The 19,023-nt window shown below is 42.1% G+C and overlaps 1 protein-coding gene across 1 annotated transcript; it reads left to right on the top strand.

The window, feature by feature from the left end:
- Positions 1-13,286: 13,286 nt before the first annotated feature.
- Positions 13,287-13,814, top strand: LOC123460714 (D-aminoacyl-tRNA deacylase 2). The gene has a single exon (XM_045149198.1). The coding sequence runs from the start codon at positions 13,287-13,289 to the stop codon at positions 13,785-13,787; it is 501 nt and encodes a 166-aa protein (XP_045005133.1). The 3' UTR covers positions 13,788-13,814.
- The last annotated feature ends 5,209 nt before the right edge of the window (positions 13,815-19,023 follow it).

A 19,023-nucleotide genomic window follows, 5' to 3' on the forward strand; every position in this document is an offset into this window, starting at 1 on the left:
GACACCCCCAAATGGTCCATGGTGGATGTACCATTTGTTCGAATAATGAAGAGTTTCATCTCCCTGGCTGAGCTCAAAGCCTGCTGTAATGAGGTGTAACTATCACCAAGCCCACAGAGCTGCCAGAGGCCCCTTAAAAACATGACTCTCGCCGGGCGTGGTGGCACACGCCTTTAATCCCAGCACTGGGGAGGCAGAGGTAGGAGGATCGCCGTGAGTTCGAGGCCACCCTGAGACTACATAGTGAATTCCAGGTCAGCCTGAGCCAGAGTGAGACCCTGCCTCGAAAAACAAAAAAAACAAAAAAAAGACTCTCAAAAGAGAGACTGGTGAGAAGGGGAGGGGATAAGATGGAGAATGGAGTTTCAAAGGGGAAAGAAAGGGGGGGGGGAGGCATTACCATGGGTTATATTGTTTACAATCATGGAAGTTGTTAATAAAAAATAAATAAATAAATCATGACTCTTGGGCTAGAAAGATGGCTTAGTGTCTAAGGCACTTGTCTGCAAAACCAAAGGACCCAGGTTTGATTCCCAAGCACCAAAGAAAAGCCAGATGCACAATGTGGCACATGCATCTGCAATACCTTTGTAGTGGCTAGAAGCCATAGCGTGCCCATTCTCTCTCTCTTTCTCTCTCAAATAAATAAAATTTGAAAAGAGGTTTGAAGAGATGGCTTAGCAGTTAAGGTGCTTGCCTGCAAAGCCTCAGAACCCAAGTTCAGTTTCTGTCCAGATTCCAAGTAAACCAGACTCACAAAGGTAAGGCAAGCACAAGGTTGTATATGCCCACTAGGTGGCAAAAGCATCTGGGGGTTCGATTGCAATGGCTGGGGCCCTGGTGTACCAATTCTCTCTCTTGTCTCTCTCTCTCTCTCTCTCTCTCTCTCTCTCACTCACTCACGCACTCTCAGTCTAAAAAAAGAAATTTTTTAGCCAGGCATGTTGGCGCTGGCCTTTAATCCCAGCACTTGGGAGGCAGAGGTAGGAGGATCACCAGTAAATTTGAGGCCACCCCGAGACTACATAGTGAGTTACAGGTCAACCTGGGTTAAAGTGAAACCCTACCTCAAAAAACAACAACAGGGCTGGAGAGATGGTGTAGCGGTTAAGCGCTTGCCTGTGAAGCCTAAGGACCCCGGTTCGAGGCTCGGTTCCCCAGGTCCCACGTTAGCCAGATGCACAAGGGGGCACACGTGTCTGGAGTTCGTTTGCAGAGGCTGGAAGCCCTGGCGCGCCCATTCTCTCTCTCTCTCCCTCTATCTGTCTTTCTCTCTGTGTCTGTCGCTCTCAAATAAATAAAAAAATTAAAAACAAAATTTAAAAAACAACAACAGGGCTTAGAGATGGCTTAGTGGTTAAGCACTTGCCTTTGAAGCCTAAGGACCCCGGTTCAAGGCTCAATTCCCCAGGACCCATGTTAGCCAGATGCACAAGGTGGTGCACGCATCTGGATTTCATTTGCAGTGGCTGGAGGCCCTGGCACACCCATTCTCTCTCTCCCTTTTTCTCTCTCTCCCCCTCTTTATCTATCGCTCTCAAATAAATAAATAAACAAAATATTTTGAAAAAAAATGAAAAACAACAAAAATTTAAGAATAAATTTTTAGTACTTTCTTCTCTTAATCACTTTTTAGAGAAAACATCTTAGTTTTAGGACTAGAGAGATGGCTCAGTGTCTAAAAGTGCTTGCTTTCAAAGCCTGCCCAACATGGTTCAATTTTCCAATACCCACATAAAGCCAGGCACACAAGTGATACATGTGTCTGCAAAAGCAAGAGGCCTTGAGGCACACATACTCTTTCTGTCTCTCAAATAAAAAAAAATTCAAATATTCTATTTACTATTTGAAAGAGAGAAAGAATGGGTGCACCAAGGCCTCCAGCCAGAGCAAAGGAACTCCAAACCATGTGCCACCTTGTGCATCTGGCTTACACAGGTACTGGGAAATTGAAACTGGGACCTTAGGATTCACAGGCAAGTACCTTAATCACTAAGCCATCTCTCCAACCCTCCTATCCTAATCTTTTATCTGATATGCCACAGAGGTGATCAAGACCATAAAATCATGCTACTGAAAAGACTTTGAAAATTGGAACAAATCCTCAGAATCCTTTTGAAGCAAAATACACAGATCTCAACTCAAAAGGAATAAGAGATAGTTTATTCTGAAGTCAAATATGAATGGTCATAGCCCGGGAACAGAGATTCAGGTTGCCCAAACTCCATGTTCCAAAGTGCTAACAATTTTCTGAAGGTTTTACAGAACAAAGGGAAGTCATAAACCTTAGGTTAGAGACCTCAGATATGCTGGGTCTCTAACCTAAGGTTAGAGTGGCACATACTTTCAATCTCTGCACTTGGGAGGCAGAGGTAGGAGGACTGTTGTGAGTTCAAGGCCAGTCTGGGGCTACATAGACTACATAGTGAATTCCAGGTCAATCTTGGCTAGAGCAAGACCCTATCTTGAAAGGAAAAAGAAAAAAAAGGTATGTTGCAGCAAAGCAGGGAAGCTATCTGATGACATTCTCAGCCTTTGGGTTGGTGGAAGCTGGTGATCTGTTAGCACATTCCAAAGTAGTTTCACCTGATCACCTGTAGTCACAAGGATATTAGGTCAGACACAGAGGTGGGCAATAAATGGCTATTAAGGGCTAAAAGCAGTCCAAGGTAATTTGGCTCCAGTTCTGCAGTATTCTATCCCTCTGTGATCACATGAGTTCTGTAAATCCATTCAGCCTTGCTGGAAGTAGATATAGTATTTTTCAGGAACTTAAGTTCACACTTCCCTTCACATATATCTTTCTTATCCTTTTTGTTTTTGTTTTTCAAAGTAGGGTCTCCCTCTAGCCCAAGCTGATCTAGAATTCACTATGTAGTCTCAGAATGGCCTTGAACTTATGGTGATCCTCCCACCTCTGCCTCCCAAGTACTAGGATTAAAGCATATACCACCATGCCTGTATTTTCTTATCATTTTTTAAAGTTATGTGCCCATTTTTCTCTAAATTGTGCATAATTATTTTATTTCATTTCATATCATTACTTCCTTTGAAAGGGTCTTATAAGAGCCTTTATTTCAAGCTTTGATGATACTAGGAACATTAAATTCTTTTTTTTAATTTTGGTTTTTGGAGGCAGGGCCTCACTCTATCTCAAGCTGACTTGGAATTAACTATGTAGTTTCAGGGTGGCCTCAAATCATGTTGATCCTCCTACCTCTGCCTCCCAAGTGCTGGGTTAAAGATGTGTGCCACCACACCCAGCTTAAATTTTTTGACATAATGGACTGTAAAAAAAATATTACCCATGGGATGGGATACCTTCCAGTGAGTTATTGGCCAGGGAGGTCCCCAATGCCACCAAAACATTATAGGCCACTGTCAAGGCCCTTGGTTTACCATCAAGAATAGATGGTAAGGGCTGGAGAGATGGCTTAGCGGTTAAGCGCTTGCCTGTGAAGCCTAAGGACCCCGGTTCGAGGCTCGGTTCCCCAGGTCCCACGTTAGCCAGATGCACAAGGGGGCGCACACGTCTGGAGTTCGTTTGCAGAGGCTGGAAGCCCTGGCGCGCCCATTCTCTCTCTCTCCCTCTATCTGTCTTTCTCTCTGTGTCTGTCGCTCTCAAATAAATAAATAAATAATTAAAAAAAAAAAAAAAAGAATAGATGGTAAGACCCTATTGCTGAAGACTCCACATACTTGGGCTGCAAGGCCACTGGAGCTGAGCTGAAAACCTCCTCCATGTAGACCAGCTGACAGAAACCTGAAAAAAGTCATGCTGCATGCAGTTCAATGGAGAGAAATCACCAGTGAAGATACTCAAGAGTGGACACTGCAAGCCTTAAATTTGGCCAGCCAGGCCAAATGAGCCAATGGGTACAATAATGGCACATCTGTCATGGTGGAAACCAACTGCCCTCTAATTGGACTGGAGGCCCGCTCCATGTAGGGAATATATCGCTGATACTAAAAACTTAAAACATGGGTAGTCATGAGCCCTAGGGGTGTAACGTCTGCTGTTGTCTGGCTAAATGTATATACTAAATGTATATACTATGCTTATCTCATTCTCTCCTTGCAAATAAATTTTTAATTTTAATTTTTTTTTTTTTTTTTGGTTTTCCAAGTTAGGTTCTTACTCTAATTCAAGCTCAGGCCTGACCTGGAATTCACTATGTAGTCTCTCAGGGTGTCCTCAAACTCGTGGTGATATTCCTACCTCTGCTTTCCGAGTGTGTGTGTGTGTGTGTGTGTGTGTGTGTGCATATATATATATATATAGATAGATAGATATAGATATAGATATAGATATAGATATAAATATATACAGATATAGATATATAGATATATACACACATACATACATACATATAAGCTGGATGGAGCTGGGCATGGTGGCACACATCTTTAATCCCAGCACTCAGGAATCAGAGGTAGGAGGATTGCCATGAGTTGCAGGCCATACTACATAGTGAGACTACATAGTGAAGTCCAGGTCAGCTTGGGCTAGAGTGAAACCCTACCTCAAAAAAAAAAAAAAAAAAAAAAAAGCTGGATGCTAGGGTGGAGAGATGGCTCGGTGATTAAAGGCATTTGCTTATAAAGCCTTACCACTCAGGTTTGATTCCCCAGTACCCATGTAAAATCATATGTACATAATGGTAAAAACATCTGGAATTCGTTTGAAGTGGCAAGAGGTCCTGGTGTGCCCACCCCACCCCCATAGATAAATAATATATTTTCTTAGTAGGGTTTTGCTCTAGCCCAGGCTGACCTGGAATTTACTATGTAGTCTCAGAGTAGCCTTGAACTCACAGCGATCCTCCTATCTCTGCCTCCCAAGTGCTGGAATTAAAGGCACGTGACACCACACCTGGCTCAAATAATAACATTTATTTATTTATTTTGAGGTAGTGTCTCACTCTAGTCCAGGCTGACCTGGAATTAACTATGTAGTCAGGGTAGCCTTGAACTAACAGTGATCATCCTACCTCTGCCTCCCATGTGCTGGAATTAAAGGCATGCACCACCACGCCCAGCTTCAAATAATAATAAAGAAACAAACTTAAAAAAAAAAAAAAAAGCTGGGTGCTTTAGCTCAAGCATCTGTAATGGTAATGGAGCTGTAGGCTCACAGGACCATCACCTGGGATTCCCACCATTACGCCTTCTCTTCTTCCCCCCACCTCTCCATCACTAAGTGATCTTGGGAGATGTTAGCGTATATAGGAAATAGAAGATTAACTGAAATGGGGAGTTCGTGATGAAGCTGCCACGAGTCATCCAGGATGGAGTGGGACTTTGCAGTGGTAGAGCTGTTTGGGAGACACCCGCACTCCTGTAATTAACCCTGTAACTGTGTTAACAGTGTGAAATTATTCTATAGAGAGGTTTGTGAACTTTGTTTCAGCTCTCAGACTAGTGAAACAAGGCATCCTAAGAAACTGGAATTTCCTCCAGGAATCTCATGCCAGAAAAAGGAAAAAGCTGAAGCCAAGCGCCAGCCAGAGAGGGAACTTGTCTCCCAAAAGGAGATTTCACACACTGCTAAAAGCTTGTCAGACTTCCTCGCAAGAAATTAGCGGAGAGAATTATGGGCTAGATTAGACCTTGACTGGGACTCCTTAGCTTCCTCTACTAAGTACCTCTAGTCCTCTACTTATACCTAAATCTCATGTCAGGACCCCGCAGATAGAATCAGGGCCTCACTGGATCTCCTTGTCCTTCTTCCCACCGTGGCCAAAGGAATAAATCTCCTTTGGCTGCTTTTCACTATTTGTGTGTGTGTGTGTGTGTGTGTGTGTGTGTGTGTGTGTGTGGTCATTGTTGTTGTTTCAGTGTTTTTCCAGGAAGGGTCTCACTCTAGCCCAGACTGACCTCTGGAACACCCTTTGTAGTCCTAGGCTGGCCTCAAAATCACAGCCAGTGACCCTGCCTACCTCTGCCTCCCTCTTGAGTGCTGGAATTAAAGGTGTATGACACAACACCTAGCAATTTGACTGTTTTTTAAAATTTTTTTGTTTATTTTTATTTATTTATTTGAGAGCGACAGAGAGAAAGAGGCAGATAGAGAGAGAATGGGCGCGCCAGGGCCTCCAGCCACTGCAGACGAACTCCAGACGCGTGCGCCCCCTTGTGCATCTGGCTAACGTGGGTCCTGGGGAATCGAGCCTTGAACCGGGGTCCTTAGGCTTCACAGGCAAGCGCTTAACTGCTAAGCCATCTCTCCAGCCCAAATTTGACTTCTTTAATTGGCTTACTGAAGACAGGTGGCCAAGTCTGTTCTGTTAAAACTGCCATGTCACAGGCTATGACCTTAAGGGATAACAGCCCTTCACCCATATTCTGTAAGTAACCCCAATAAACTCATTGGTTCACAAAGTTGGCCTTTGGTAGACTTGTACTTTGGTGTCTTCCTTGTGCCTTATCTGGGGTGAGAAGATGTTTGTTTTCATATTTTGGTGGGGGCGGGGAAGACACAACATACATAAAAGAATGAAACCAGATTCTTATCTCTCTCCCTGTACAAAAATCAACTCCAAATGCTTCAAAGACATTTATACCTAAAAGTCTGAAATTAATGAAAAAGTAGGAAAAAAAAAAAACCTTCATGGCAGAGGTATAGGGAAGGACTTTGTGACAAGGACTTCAATTGTTCAAAGAAGTAACATCCGGGCGTGGTGGCACACACCTTTAATCTCAGCATTCAGGAAGCAGAAGTAGGAAGATCACTGTGAGTTTGCGGCCACCCCGAGACTACATAGTGAACTCCAGGTCAGCTTGGGCTAAAGTGAGACCCTACATAGAGAAAAAAGAAGAAGGAAAAGAAGAAGAAACAAATAAGATCTCACAAAATTAATAGGCTTTTGCACAGGAAACAGTTAATTGAATGAATAGCTTACACAATAACAAAAAATCTACCACCTATACATCTGATAGCAGATTCAAATCCAGAATATGCAATTCCAAAAACAACATAATAGAAAAGAAAAATCTCCATCAAAGAATAGACTAATGAACAGACGACATTCCTCAAAAGAAAAAAAGTTAACTTATCAATAAGTATTTCAAAATGTGTTGAACATCTTTAGCCATTAAAGAAACACAAATCAAAACTACATTGAAGGGCTGGAGAGATGGCTTAGCTGTTTGCCTGTCAAAGTACCCAGGTTCAATTCTCTAGTACCCATGTAAAGCCAGGTGCACAAGTGGCACATGAGTCTGGAGCTTATTTGCAGTGGCTGGAGACCCTGGCACACCCATATTCTCTCTTTCTTTCTCTCTCTCCCTCTCTCCCCTCAAATAATTTTAAAAAAAGGGAGGGAGGGTATTACCATGGGATATTTTTTTTTATAATCATGGAAAATGTTAATAAAAATTAAATAAATTTTAAAAAAATAAAAAATAAAAAATACTACACTGGGGGGCTACAGAGATGGCTTAACAGTTAAATCATTTGCCTGCAAAGCCAAAGGACAGCGGTTCAATTCCTCAGGACCCACATAAGCCAGATGCTCAAAGAGGCACATGCATCTGGAGTTCATTTGCAGTGGCTGGAGGCCCTGGCATGCCCATTCTCTCTCAGTTTCTTTCTCTCTCTCTCTCTCTCAAATAAATAAATAAATAAATTATTTTAAAAAATACTATGCTGGGGCTGGAGAGGCAGCTTAGCAGTTAAGGTGCTTACCTGTGAAGTCCAAGGGCCCATGTTCAACTCTCCAGATCCCACATAAACCAGATGCACAAAGGTGAGGCAAATACAAGGTCACATATGCCCACTAGATGGCACATAAGCATCTGGAGTTCAAGTGTAATGCCTGAGGCCCTGGTACACCAATTTTCTCTTTCTCTGTCTCCCTCTCTCCCTATAGAATAAAAAAAATTAAAATGAAATAATTTTAAAACTAAAAACCACATTGAAGCCTGGTGTGGTGGCACAAGCCTTTACTCCCAGCACTTGGGAGTTCAAGGCCAGCCTGGGACTACAGAGTAAGTTCTGGTTTAGCCTGGGATACAGTGAAACCCTACCTTGAAAAAACAACACAAAAAAAATCAAAACAAAAATAATAAGTAGGGGCCGGGCGTGGTGGCACATGCCTTTCATCCCAACACTCAGAAGGCAGAGGTAGAAGGATCACCATGAGTTCAAGGCCTCCCTGAGACTACATAGTGAATTCCAGGTCAGCCTGGGCTAGAGTGAAACCCTACCTCAAAAACAAAAACAAAAACAAAAATAATAATAAGTAGGAACTGGAGAGGTGACTTAGTGATTAAGGTGCATGCCTGTGAAGCCTGAGGATCCAGATTCAATTCTCCAGGTCCTATGTAAGCCAGATGGACACAGTGGTGCCTGCTTCTAGAGTTCATTTGCAATGGCTGAAAGCCCTGGTGTGCCTATTCTTTCTCTCTCTCTCTTCCTCTCTCTGTCTTTAATAAATAAATAAAAAATTTTAAATAATAATAATGATAAGTAAGCTGGAGAGATGGCTTAGTGGTTAAGACGTTTGCTGGCCAAAGCCAAAGGATCCAGGTTCAACTCTCCAGGATCCACATAAGCTAGATGCACAAGGTGGCACATGCATCTGCAGTTCGTTTGCAGTAGATGGAGGCCCTGGCATGCCCATTCTCTCTCTCTCAATAAATAAAATATATTTTAAAAGTAATAATGATAAGTAATCACAGGACTTGGAAAGTAAAGACAGAACAATTCTGAGTTCAAGGCCAACCTGCCTGTCTCAAAGAAACAAATGAAAAAAAATAAACAAAACCCAAATAATTATGTAGGGATAAAACACATCACCAAACCCAGGCAAGGTGGCTCATGCTAAGGTAGGAGAATCTCCCTGAGTTCAAGGCAAGCCTGGGCAAAACAGTGAGCTCCACATGAACCTAGACTAGAATAAAATCCTTCCTCAAAAAAGGGAAGGGGCCAGGCATGGTGGAATATACCTTTAATCCTAGCACTTGGGAGGCTGAGGTAGAATCACTGTGGGTTTCAGCCAACCTGAGACTACATAGTAAATTCCAGGTCAGCCTGGGCTAGTGTTAAGACCTGATCTTCAAAAATTCAAAAATAAAAATAAATAAATAAATAAAAAATCTGGGCATGGTGGCACATACTTTTAATCCCAGCATTCAGGAGGCAGAGGTAGGAGGATCACTGTGAGTTCAAGGCCACCCTGAGATGACATAGCAAATTCCATGTCAGCCTGGACTAGAGTGAAACCCTATCTTGAAACACCAAAAAAAAAAAAAAAAAAAAAAAAGAAAGGGGCTAGTTATTGCTCAGTGGTTAAAGGTGTATGCTTGCAAAAGCCTGACAACCTGTAGTTCAGTTTTGCAGAATTCAAATAAACCCAGATGAAAAAAATGGCACATGCACCTGGTGTTTATTTGCAGTGATAAGAGATCCTGACATGCTGATACACACACAACATGCATGCACATATGCATGCAAATAAATAAATTAATACAAATGTTTTTAAAAACCCACACACACTTGAGAGACAGAAGTTGGAGTACCTCTGTGAGATCAGCACCAGCCTGAGGCTCAGAGTGAGTTCCAGGTTAGCCCGAGACCCTCCCTTTAATAAATAATAAATAAATAAATAAATAAATATTTAAAAAACACATGTTTCACCATTCTGTAATCAATGAATGGTATTCCATTTTAAGATATGTGTTTACTTTATTATTTGAGAGAGAGAGGGAGGGAGGGAGGGTATGCACACTCCAGGGCCTCCATACACTGTAAAGGAACTCCAGATACATGTGGCACTTTGTGACATCTGGCTTACATGAATACTGGGGAATCAAACCTGGGTTTTTTGACATTGCAGGCAAGTGCCTTAACTGCTAAGCCATCTCTCCAGCCCCACTTTTTAAGAATATTTTTATTTATTTATTTGCAAGCAGAAAGAGATAGAGAAAAAAGACAGAGAGCCAGATGTGGTGGCACACACCTTTAATCCCAGCACTCTGGAGGTAGAGGTAGGAGGATCACCAGGAGTTTGAGGCCAACCTGGGACTACATAGTGAATTCCAGGTCATCCAGGACTAGAGTGAAACCCTACTTCAAAAAACAAACAAACAAACAAACAAAATATATATATATATAGATATACAGAGAGAGAGACAGACAGACAGAGAGAATGGGCACTCCAGGGCCTCCAGCCACTGCAAATGAACTCCAGACACATGTACCACTTTATGCATCTGATGTTACATGGGTACTGGAGATTGAAACTCAAGTTGTTAGGCTCTACAAGGGACCCACTAAACCATGTCTCCAGCCCTTTATTTTTTTTAAATAATTTAAAATACAAAGTAACAGTATAAAATGTCATTATATATATCCCATATGTTATTATATATAATGCAATTATAGGCTATAGATATGTATGATAATATATATTGTTATGGTTTAGATATGCAGTCATTAACAAATGCTTATGTATTGAAGGCTTTGTCCCCAGATGGTGGCACTATTGAGGTGTGACTGAATTATGATGGACTAACTCCCTGTGGAGTTCTTGGCTTAATGGACTATTATGAGGAAATGCCTAGTTGGAGAAAGCTGATCATTGAGAATATGAGTATGAAAGATAAACCTTGAGCAGGGAATGGTGGTACATGCCTGTAATCCCAGCACCAGGGAGGCTATAGCAAGAGGATCATGTATTCAAGGCTATGTAGAGAAACTTTGTCTCAAAAAAAAAAAAAAAAAAGAAAGAAAGAAAGAAAGAAAGAAAGAAAGAAAGAAAGAAAGAAAAGGAGGAAGGGAGGGAAGGAGGATGGGAAAAAGGGACAAGAAAAAGGTGTACTATATCCTGGGTCCTCTCCTCTACAGCTCTTTCAGCCTCTTGCCCTACAGAGGTGAGCAGCTCTCCTCCACCATGCCCTCCCACTGTGTACTATATCCCAGGTCCTTTCCTCTATAGCGCTCTGAGCCTCTGGTCCTGCTCTCCTCTGCCATGCCCTTTTCTTGTGTGTTTTTGCCCTTCTGCAAGATTAAAAGCCACAGAGCCAGCCAACTAGACTGACATCTCTATAATCAAGAGCCAAAATAAATTCCACCTTAACTTGATTTCCTTAGGTATTCTGTCACAGGTTCAAGAAATATAACTTACACAAACATCAAGTTAACTTTTGCAAAATTACATAATATACCCTCTGATTTTCTTATTTTATTTCATTATATTTAATACTAATGAAGACGATTAAATTGCTATCATGATAAATGAAATATAAACAAATTACATTATCAGAGTACTAAAGGAAAATAATTTTCAACCTAAAATTTTTATTTTTATTTATTGAGGAGAGAAACAGATGAGAGAGAGAGAGGAGAATGGCCATGCCAGAGCTTCCAGCCACTGCCAATGAATTCCAAGACATATGCACCACCTTGTGCATCTGGCTTACATGGTTAATGGGGAGACGAACCTGGGTCTTTATGCTTCATAGGCAAATGCCTTAACTGCTAAGCCATTTCTAGCCCTCAACCTAGAATTTAAATGCAACTAAATGAGCAAAGTATGAGTTCAAACTTCCAATCCCAGCTAGGCTTGGCAGCACATGCCTTTTCATCCTCACACTCAGAAGGCAGAGGTAGGAGGATCACTGTGAGTTCGAGGCCACCCTGAGACTCCATAGTGAATTCCAGATCAGCCTGGGCGAGAGTGAGACCCTACCTCGAAAAACCTAAATAAATAAAAAATAAAAAATAAAAAAAAGTTTCATGGGCTAGGGAAGTGGTTCAGTGGTTAAAGACATTGCTGGCAAAGTCCTATGGAATGGGTTCAATTCCCCAGTACCCCCATAAATATCAGCATGGTGTTTGTACAGGAAACTTCCCCTGGGGAGATATGGACATATGACTTCACCCCAAGTAGGGTTCACATGGCAGATCAAAGCCTGATTACACCAATGTCAGTTCAGGGAGCCAATGAATTTACTGTGAAGTCACTTACAGGAACGTGGAGCCCCCAAAGCAGCCACTTTGATGGAGATTCCTGGGTTAAAATCACTCCTAGGATGCTCCTTCCTCAGCTCAGGATGAGGCTTACATATAGAGCGTCAGGACCCCAGAGCAGTGGCACCACAGAGAATGTCATCCCATCCTGAGTGACGACTTCCCTGCGGGGGCTTCTAGAAGCGGCTTTTCCCTGTCCAGGAGTATGAGACCTTCCAAAGCAGCGCTTCAGTGGAATTCACTACGTGGGGATTACCCCTAGATGCTCCTCCCTCAGCCTGGGGAGCTAGGGCTTACTTATAGAGCATGGAGAACCCCAAAGAAACCGCTATACAGAGCTCACTGTTCCTAGATCTTTAGGTCATGACATCTTGCCTCTTATTGTAGACAGCTGCTGCAGGGGCGCCTAAGCCTCAGGTGGGGTCTGCTGACCCTCCCCACATCTTCTCTTGTGAGGTGACCCAGCTGCTTGTGATAAAGCCAGCAATAGTTGTTTATACCTTTCAACGGGGAGGAAATTTATCAAACAGTGTCTAAACAGTTGTACTAAGTATCATTTAGTGAGATTTCGTGTTGGTTCGAATATATTTTTAAAATTTATTTCTGATTTATTTATTAATTTACAGACAGAGGGAGGGACAAAGAGAGACAGAACGAGAATAGGCACCCCAGGGCCTCTAGCCACTGCAAACGAACTTCAGACGCATGCACCACTGTGCATCTGGCTTATGTGGGACCTGGAACATCGAAGCTGGGTCCTTAGCCTTTGCAGGCCAACTCCTTAACTGTTAAGTCATCTCTCCAGCCCTTAAAAAAAATTATATATATATATATATATATATATATATATATATATATATATATATATATATATATATATATATATATATATTTGACTTCATTTTGAGAAGTTGAAATATTTACCATGTGGTTTGGATCATTCATTTCACTAATTTTAGAAGCTACAGAATCTATGTGATATTTTCCATCTTTCTTTCACAACTTCAGTAAGGTACTGCAGGCGTTAGGAACAATCGAAGCATGTTCTGAAGCAATTGACCCGGATAGCAGTAACAAGCACCTCATTCTTCAAACCTCATGATGAACTGGGAGTTTGTCCCAGTAAAAGTTCCTGAACTTTGTTCCTCCAATGCTTTCATTGGTTTTAGAAGTCGCTTACTGTTTGAAATATCTAATAATTTCTATTTTCCTGTCTGACCTCTGACTAATACAATTGAACAAAACACTACAAATTCCTAGGTATAAAAGTTCAGAGGCGGAGCGCGGCCGAGGCGCGGACGCCGGCTCCGGCATGGCTGACCGGCCGCCTCAGGCCCGGGTGCTCCTGCAGCAGTCCCTGCACGCGCGACTGCAGGTCCGGCCCGCCGAGGGGGACGCCGCAGCCCAGTGGGTGGAGGTTCAGAGAGGACTAGTGATCTATGTGTGCTTCTTCAAGGGGGCTGATAAAGAACTTCTTCCCAAAATGGTTAATACACTGTTAAATGTGAAGTTAAGCGAGACAGAAAATGGCAAGCACACCTCTATATTGGATCTACCTGGTGACATTCTTATCATCCCTCAAGCCACCCTCGGGGGCAGAGTCAAAGGAAAAAGCATGCAGTATCACTCTAACTGTGGAAAAGAAGAAGGGTTAGAACTGTATTCCCAGTTTGTGCACCTATGTGAAAAAGAAGTGGCTGCTAACAGCAAGTGTGCTGCAGCTGGGGTTGTGGTGGAACATGGTACTTACGGGAACAGGCAGGTATTAAAGCTGGATACCAATGGACCATACACACACCTAATTGAGTTTTAAAAATTCCTAAATTCAGGACTAGAGAGATGGCTTAGCACTTACGACACTTGCCTGCAAAGCCAAAGGACCCAGGTTTAGTTCAATTCCCCAGGACCCACATAAGCCAGATGCACAAGGGGTGCACACATCTGGAGTTCGTTTGCAGTGGCTGAAGGCCCTGGCTCACCCATTCTCATTCTCTCTCTCTGCCTATTTCTGTATTTCTCTCAAATAAATAAATAAAATACATATTTTTTTTAATTCCTAAATTACACAGCTGTTTTCTGGTATGAAATGACTTTAACTGTAATTAGATTTTCTTCCCTGTCTGAGTACACTCGTTTGCAACATTTTTAGGCAAGAAAATCCTGGATCCCTTAAGTCATTGCAATCTGTGAATCAGGTAGCCTTGCCTGGTCACCTAAGCTCTGGATCTGTCAAGCTGTGTCCTGCTTTCCTCTACTCTTCTACTTGTAAGTTGGAAAAATACGACCTTTTCATAGTTGTTAAAAAACCTCAAATGTATTTGAAAGATTGCATACATTTAAAACACTTTGTCATAAGGAAATTTGTAATCATATAAAACACTCTCAAATTTATGTAGTGTGAAATAAAAATAATTATTTGTATTGAAATTAGCTAAAACTCAGCACTAACCAAACATAACTCTGTCAGTTTTGTTTTGTTTCCAAGAGCCCGTGATGCAAGGGTCTTTTGCTTGCTAGTCGAGTACTCTACCACTGAGCCGCAGCCCCAGCCCTGTTTCCCATGCTTTTGAACAAAAGTATATATGACCTTTACGGCTTTTAGCAGTATCTATAGAAAGCTGAGTGTACAAGCTTTTAATCACAGCACTTCAGAGGTAGAGGCAAGATGACAGGGCAATCAGCAGCCTGAAGCACAAATTAGTAAAAAAAAAAATCAAAAACAATCTCAAATGTCTTAGATAAATTTAAAGTTTTGTTAGCCTACATTCATCACTAACTTCACATGATTTTAAGATTCTCTAGTGCTTCTTAAATATAATTACTATTTTAAGACTTTTTAAACTAGGACATGTATCTTCAGTAATTACAAGAATAAAGTATAGTAATTATTTTTATAAAACCCACAAAGACACATTAATGTCCTATTAGTTTTCAACACAACCATGTATGCCTCAATTTCTAATTTTGTTTTTTAAAAAACTACATGAAACTAGTGTTTATAAAATTTTTAGGGACCAGGTGTTGTGGCATACACCTTTAATCCCAGCACTGGGAAGACAGAGGTAGAAAGATCACTGAATTCCAGGCCAGCCTAGGGCTAGACGTAAGTTGCAGGTCAGCCTGGGTAAGAGAGAGATGCTTCCTTGAAAAAAATAAAATAAAAATTATAGAAAGTTCCTATTGGATTAGATTACAAAAGGAAGAAACAGTTCAGCTTTCTACAGGAATTTTTATTTTCTTACTGGCTCATATTAGTTGTTTTTTTAGTTGGAATTTACTACTTGATGATTCAGAGCCTTTTTTGTTTTGAGACAGTCCCATTGTAGCCCAGGCTAGCTTCAAACTCAAGGATAACTTTCAACTGATTCTCCTGCCTCAGCCTCCCAAGTGCTGGGATTAGCAAATGTGTGCCACCAGGCCTGACTTGTTTGTTTTTCTGTTAGTGAATGCTATGCCCTGGGTAGAAGCCCTAGTCCTCAGTGTGTTAGTGTTAGGGATGAAGCCTTTGGGATGTAATTGCAGTTAGACATGAACTAACAAATGAGGGACTGTCATGAGTAGAGCTTTTGAAGAGGAGATACTGAGAACTAGCGCTCTTTCCACACTGTGAGGACTGTGCAGGGGCCTTTATAAGCAGGAAGAGCACCCCTGTAAGAAACCACCAAGCTGACACCTTGATCTTGGACTTCCAGCCTCTGTTCTGTTGTTTAAGCCATCATGCATCATGTCTATGGTATTTTGTTGTGACACCTTGCGCTGGCTAAGACAATAGTGAAAGCTGGCTAACAGGGTAAACAAACAAACAGAAAAAGCCAAGAGAGGAAAATAATCAAGAAACTGGAAGAATGAATGAGTTGTAAAAAGCAACATTAGTTTTTGAAATCCCATTGACTTGAAGGTATTTATTTTATTCCTAATTTATTTATTTATTTATTTGCAAGTAGAGAGGTTGAGGACGGGTGCTCAAGGGCCTCCTGCCACTACAAACAAACTCCAGACACACACCACTTTGTGCATATGGCTTTACACGGGCACTGGGGAATTGAACCTAAGCCTTCAGGCTCTGTAAACAAGTGCCTTTAGCTGCGAAGCCATCTCTTTCCAGCCCAAGAAGGTACTTTTTTTTTTTAAGAATGAAAACTAGAGCTGTGGAGGTTGCCCAGTGGATAAAGCACTTGCCACTCAAGCCTGAGTACCCAAGTTCGACCTCTGAGACCCCATGTAAAAAGCCAGAAGTCATAGCAGGCTTCTGTAATCCCAGTATACTGTTGAGATGGGAACATTTCCCAGAACCTCTCAGGAACCATAGCAATGTAAGATCAGAGGGAAACCCTGCCTCGAGTGAGGTGGAAAGGAGAGGTCTGCCCCAAATCTGTCCTCTGACCTCCACATACTCACACACATGTACACACGTACACAGGGCAAAACCTAATATTTCTAATTACCAAAAAGCTGAAGAGGGCTGAGCTGTGGCTGAGCAGTTAAGGTGCTTTCCAGCACAGCCAAAGGACCCAGGTTCAATTCCCCAGTACCTACGTAAGGCTGATGCACAATTTGACACATGAGTTTGTAGTGGCTAGAAGCCCTGGTGCACCCATTCTATATCTGCTCCCCTTCTCTCAAGTAAATAAATATTTTAAAAGATGAAGAAATCAAACAGAACTGCTGGGTTTTCCTTGTATCTCATAATCTCTTTAGCTCTGTGTTCTAACGTCCTGTAAGTTCTTTTTACACCTATTTTCTATATTCTGAACTGTGCTACTCTATTTTGGAACTTGAGAATCAATAGCTGTCTTGATAATGAGCTCATTGTCCTTAACTTTTGCTTTATTGATTCATCTACACTTATTGAGATGTAATAAACTATTCATAAACTTGGGTGCTGCAAATTTCTCAAAGCTTCTCCAAGGAGACGTATCTGTCTTTCAAAAAGATTGTATTACCTATCCTAAAAAAAAAAAAAAAAAAAAAAAAAAAAAAAAGTTCAGTGGTAGAGCACATGTTTAGTATGCACAAGGTTTAGAGCTCTATCCACAGCTCAAAAAAAGGGGGGTGCTGAAAAGATGGCTTAGTGGTTAAGGCTCTTGCCTGCAAAGTCAAAGGACCCAGGTTCAATTCCCTAGAACCCACATAGGCCAGATGCACAAGATAGTGCATGTGTCTGGAGTTTGTCTGCAGTGGCTAGATGCCCTGGTGTGCCCATTCTCTCTCTCCGCCCCCTGTCTCTTTCTCTCAAATAAATAATAAAAAAAATATTAAAATAGGGCTGGAGATATGGCTTAGCAGTTGAGGTGCTTGCCTGTGAAGCCTAAGGGCCCTGGTTCAATTCCCCAGAACCCATGTAATATGGATGCACAAGGTGGTACATACATCTGGAGTCTGGAGTTGGTTTGTAGTGGTTAGAAGCCCTGGCACACCCATTTTCTCTCTCTCTCTCAAATAAATAAAATATGCTTAAAAAGTTACAAAAGAGGGGGGCTGGAGAGATGGTTTAGCAGTTAAGGCATTTGCCTTGGAAAGCCAAAGGATTCCGGTTCAATTCTCCAGGACTCATGTAAGCCAGATGCACAAGGGGGCTTATGAATCTGGAGTTTGTTTGCAGTGGCTGGAGGCCCTGGTGTGCCCATTCTTTCTCTCTTTCTCTCTGTCACTCTCAAATAAGTAAATTTTAAAATAAGTTACAAAAGAGGGCTGGAGACATGGCTTAGCGGTTAAGGCACTTATTTACAAAGCCAAAGGACCTAGCTATGTTTGATTCCCCAGGACCCACATAAGCCAGTGGCACAAGGTGGAACATGAGTCTGGAATTCATTTTCAGTGGCTGGAGGCCTTGGCGCACCCATTCATCCATTCAATCTTTCTCCCTTTCAAGTAAATACATAAAATATAAATATAAAAAACTACAATTATTATTTGTGGTGTGGGTTCAAGGTAGGGTCTAGCCTAGTATGACCTGGAACTCACTATGCAGATTCAGAGTGGTCTCAAACTGTGATGCTAGTACCTCTGCCTCCTGAGTGCTGGTATTAAAGGTATGCACCACCACACCCAACTATGTTACAGGTTTTGACAGCAGTAAGCAAGCTTAACATGAGGGTTAGAACACAAGACACTAAACAGTCTCTGGAATTTCCCAGGCCAGTGGCTCTCAGGTTCTTTGTCTCTTGGTGGCACAGAGTGGCAAAGGATGATGAAAGACAGGTGTGTATGCAAGCAAGGGTTATTGGAAAAGAATGAAGCTGCCCACGGAAGGGGAGAAGGGACTTGAAAAGAGCTGCCGACTACCTTATGGGTATTAGATTGTGAACAGATACACACCATGATCGGTCTACATAAACATAAGCAGGTATCTCTGACTCAAGAAGAGATGAGGTGAGCCTATAGGCTCAAGGGGAAGGGCAGCATTCTAAGGCAGTCAGGAAGTGGGAAGAACAATGGGACAAGGCAGATAGCCAACATCCTCATGAGTCAGAAGCCGTCACCTTGATGAGTAGGAGTTGGAATTTCAGCTTCAGATCTGAAACTGCCTTATCTTCCCATGTGTGGCCAGATCAGTGTTTATATCTTGTCTTCAGGGCCTGTGACTCTGTGCCTACAAGGAGAGCTACCTGGCTCCCTAAACTCTATCAGCGGCTCACACTATAATCCCAGTGCTCAGGAGGCTGAGGTAGGAGCATGGATGTGAGTTCAAGGCCAGCTTGAGCTACACAGTGAGTTCTAGGTCAGCCTGGGTTAGTGAGACCTTGTCTAAAAAACAAGACAAGGGCCTGGAGAGATGGCTCAGCTGTTATGGAGGCCCTGGTGCTCTCTCTCTCTCTGCAAATAAATAAATAAAAAATATTTTAAAGCCAGGTGTGGTGCCACATGCCTTTAATGCCAGCACTCCCAAAGGCAGACGTAGGATTGCAGTGAGTTCAGTGAGAGTTCACCCTGAGACAACATAGTGAATTTCAGGTCAGCCGGGCTACCTACCTACTTTAAAAAACCAAAAATAAATAAATAAACAATGTATTAAAAAAAAAAAAGAGGGCTGGAGAGATGGCTTGGTG

This window comes from Jaculus jaculus, chromosome 5 (assembly GCF_020740685.1).
Source record: "Jaculus jaculus isolate mJacJac1 chromosome 5, mJacJac1.mat.Y.cur, whole genome shotgun sequence".
NCBI classification, from domain to species: Eukaryota; Metazoa; Chordata; class Mammalia; order Rodentia; family Dipodidae; genus Jaculus; species Jaculus jaculus.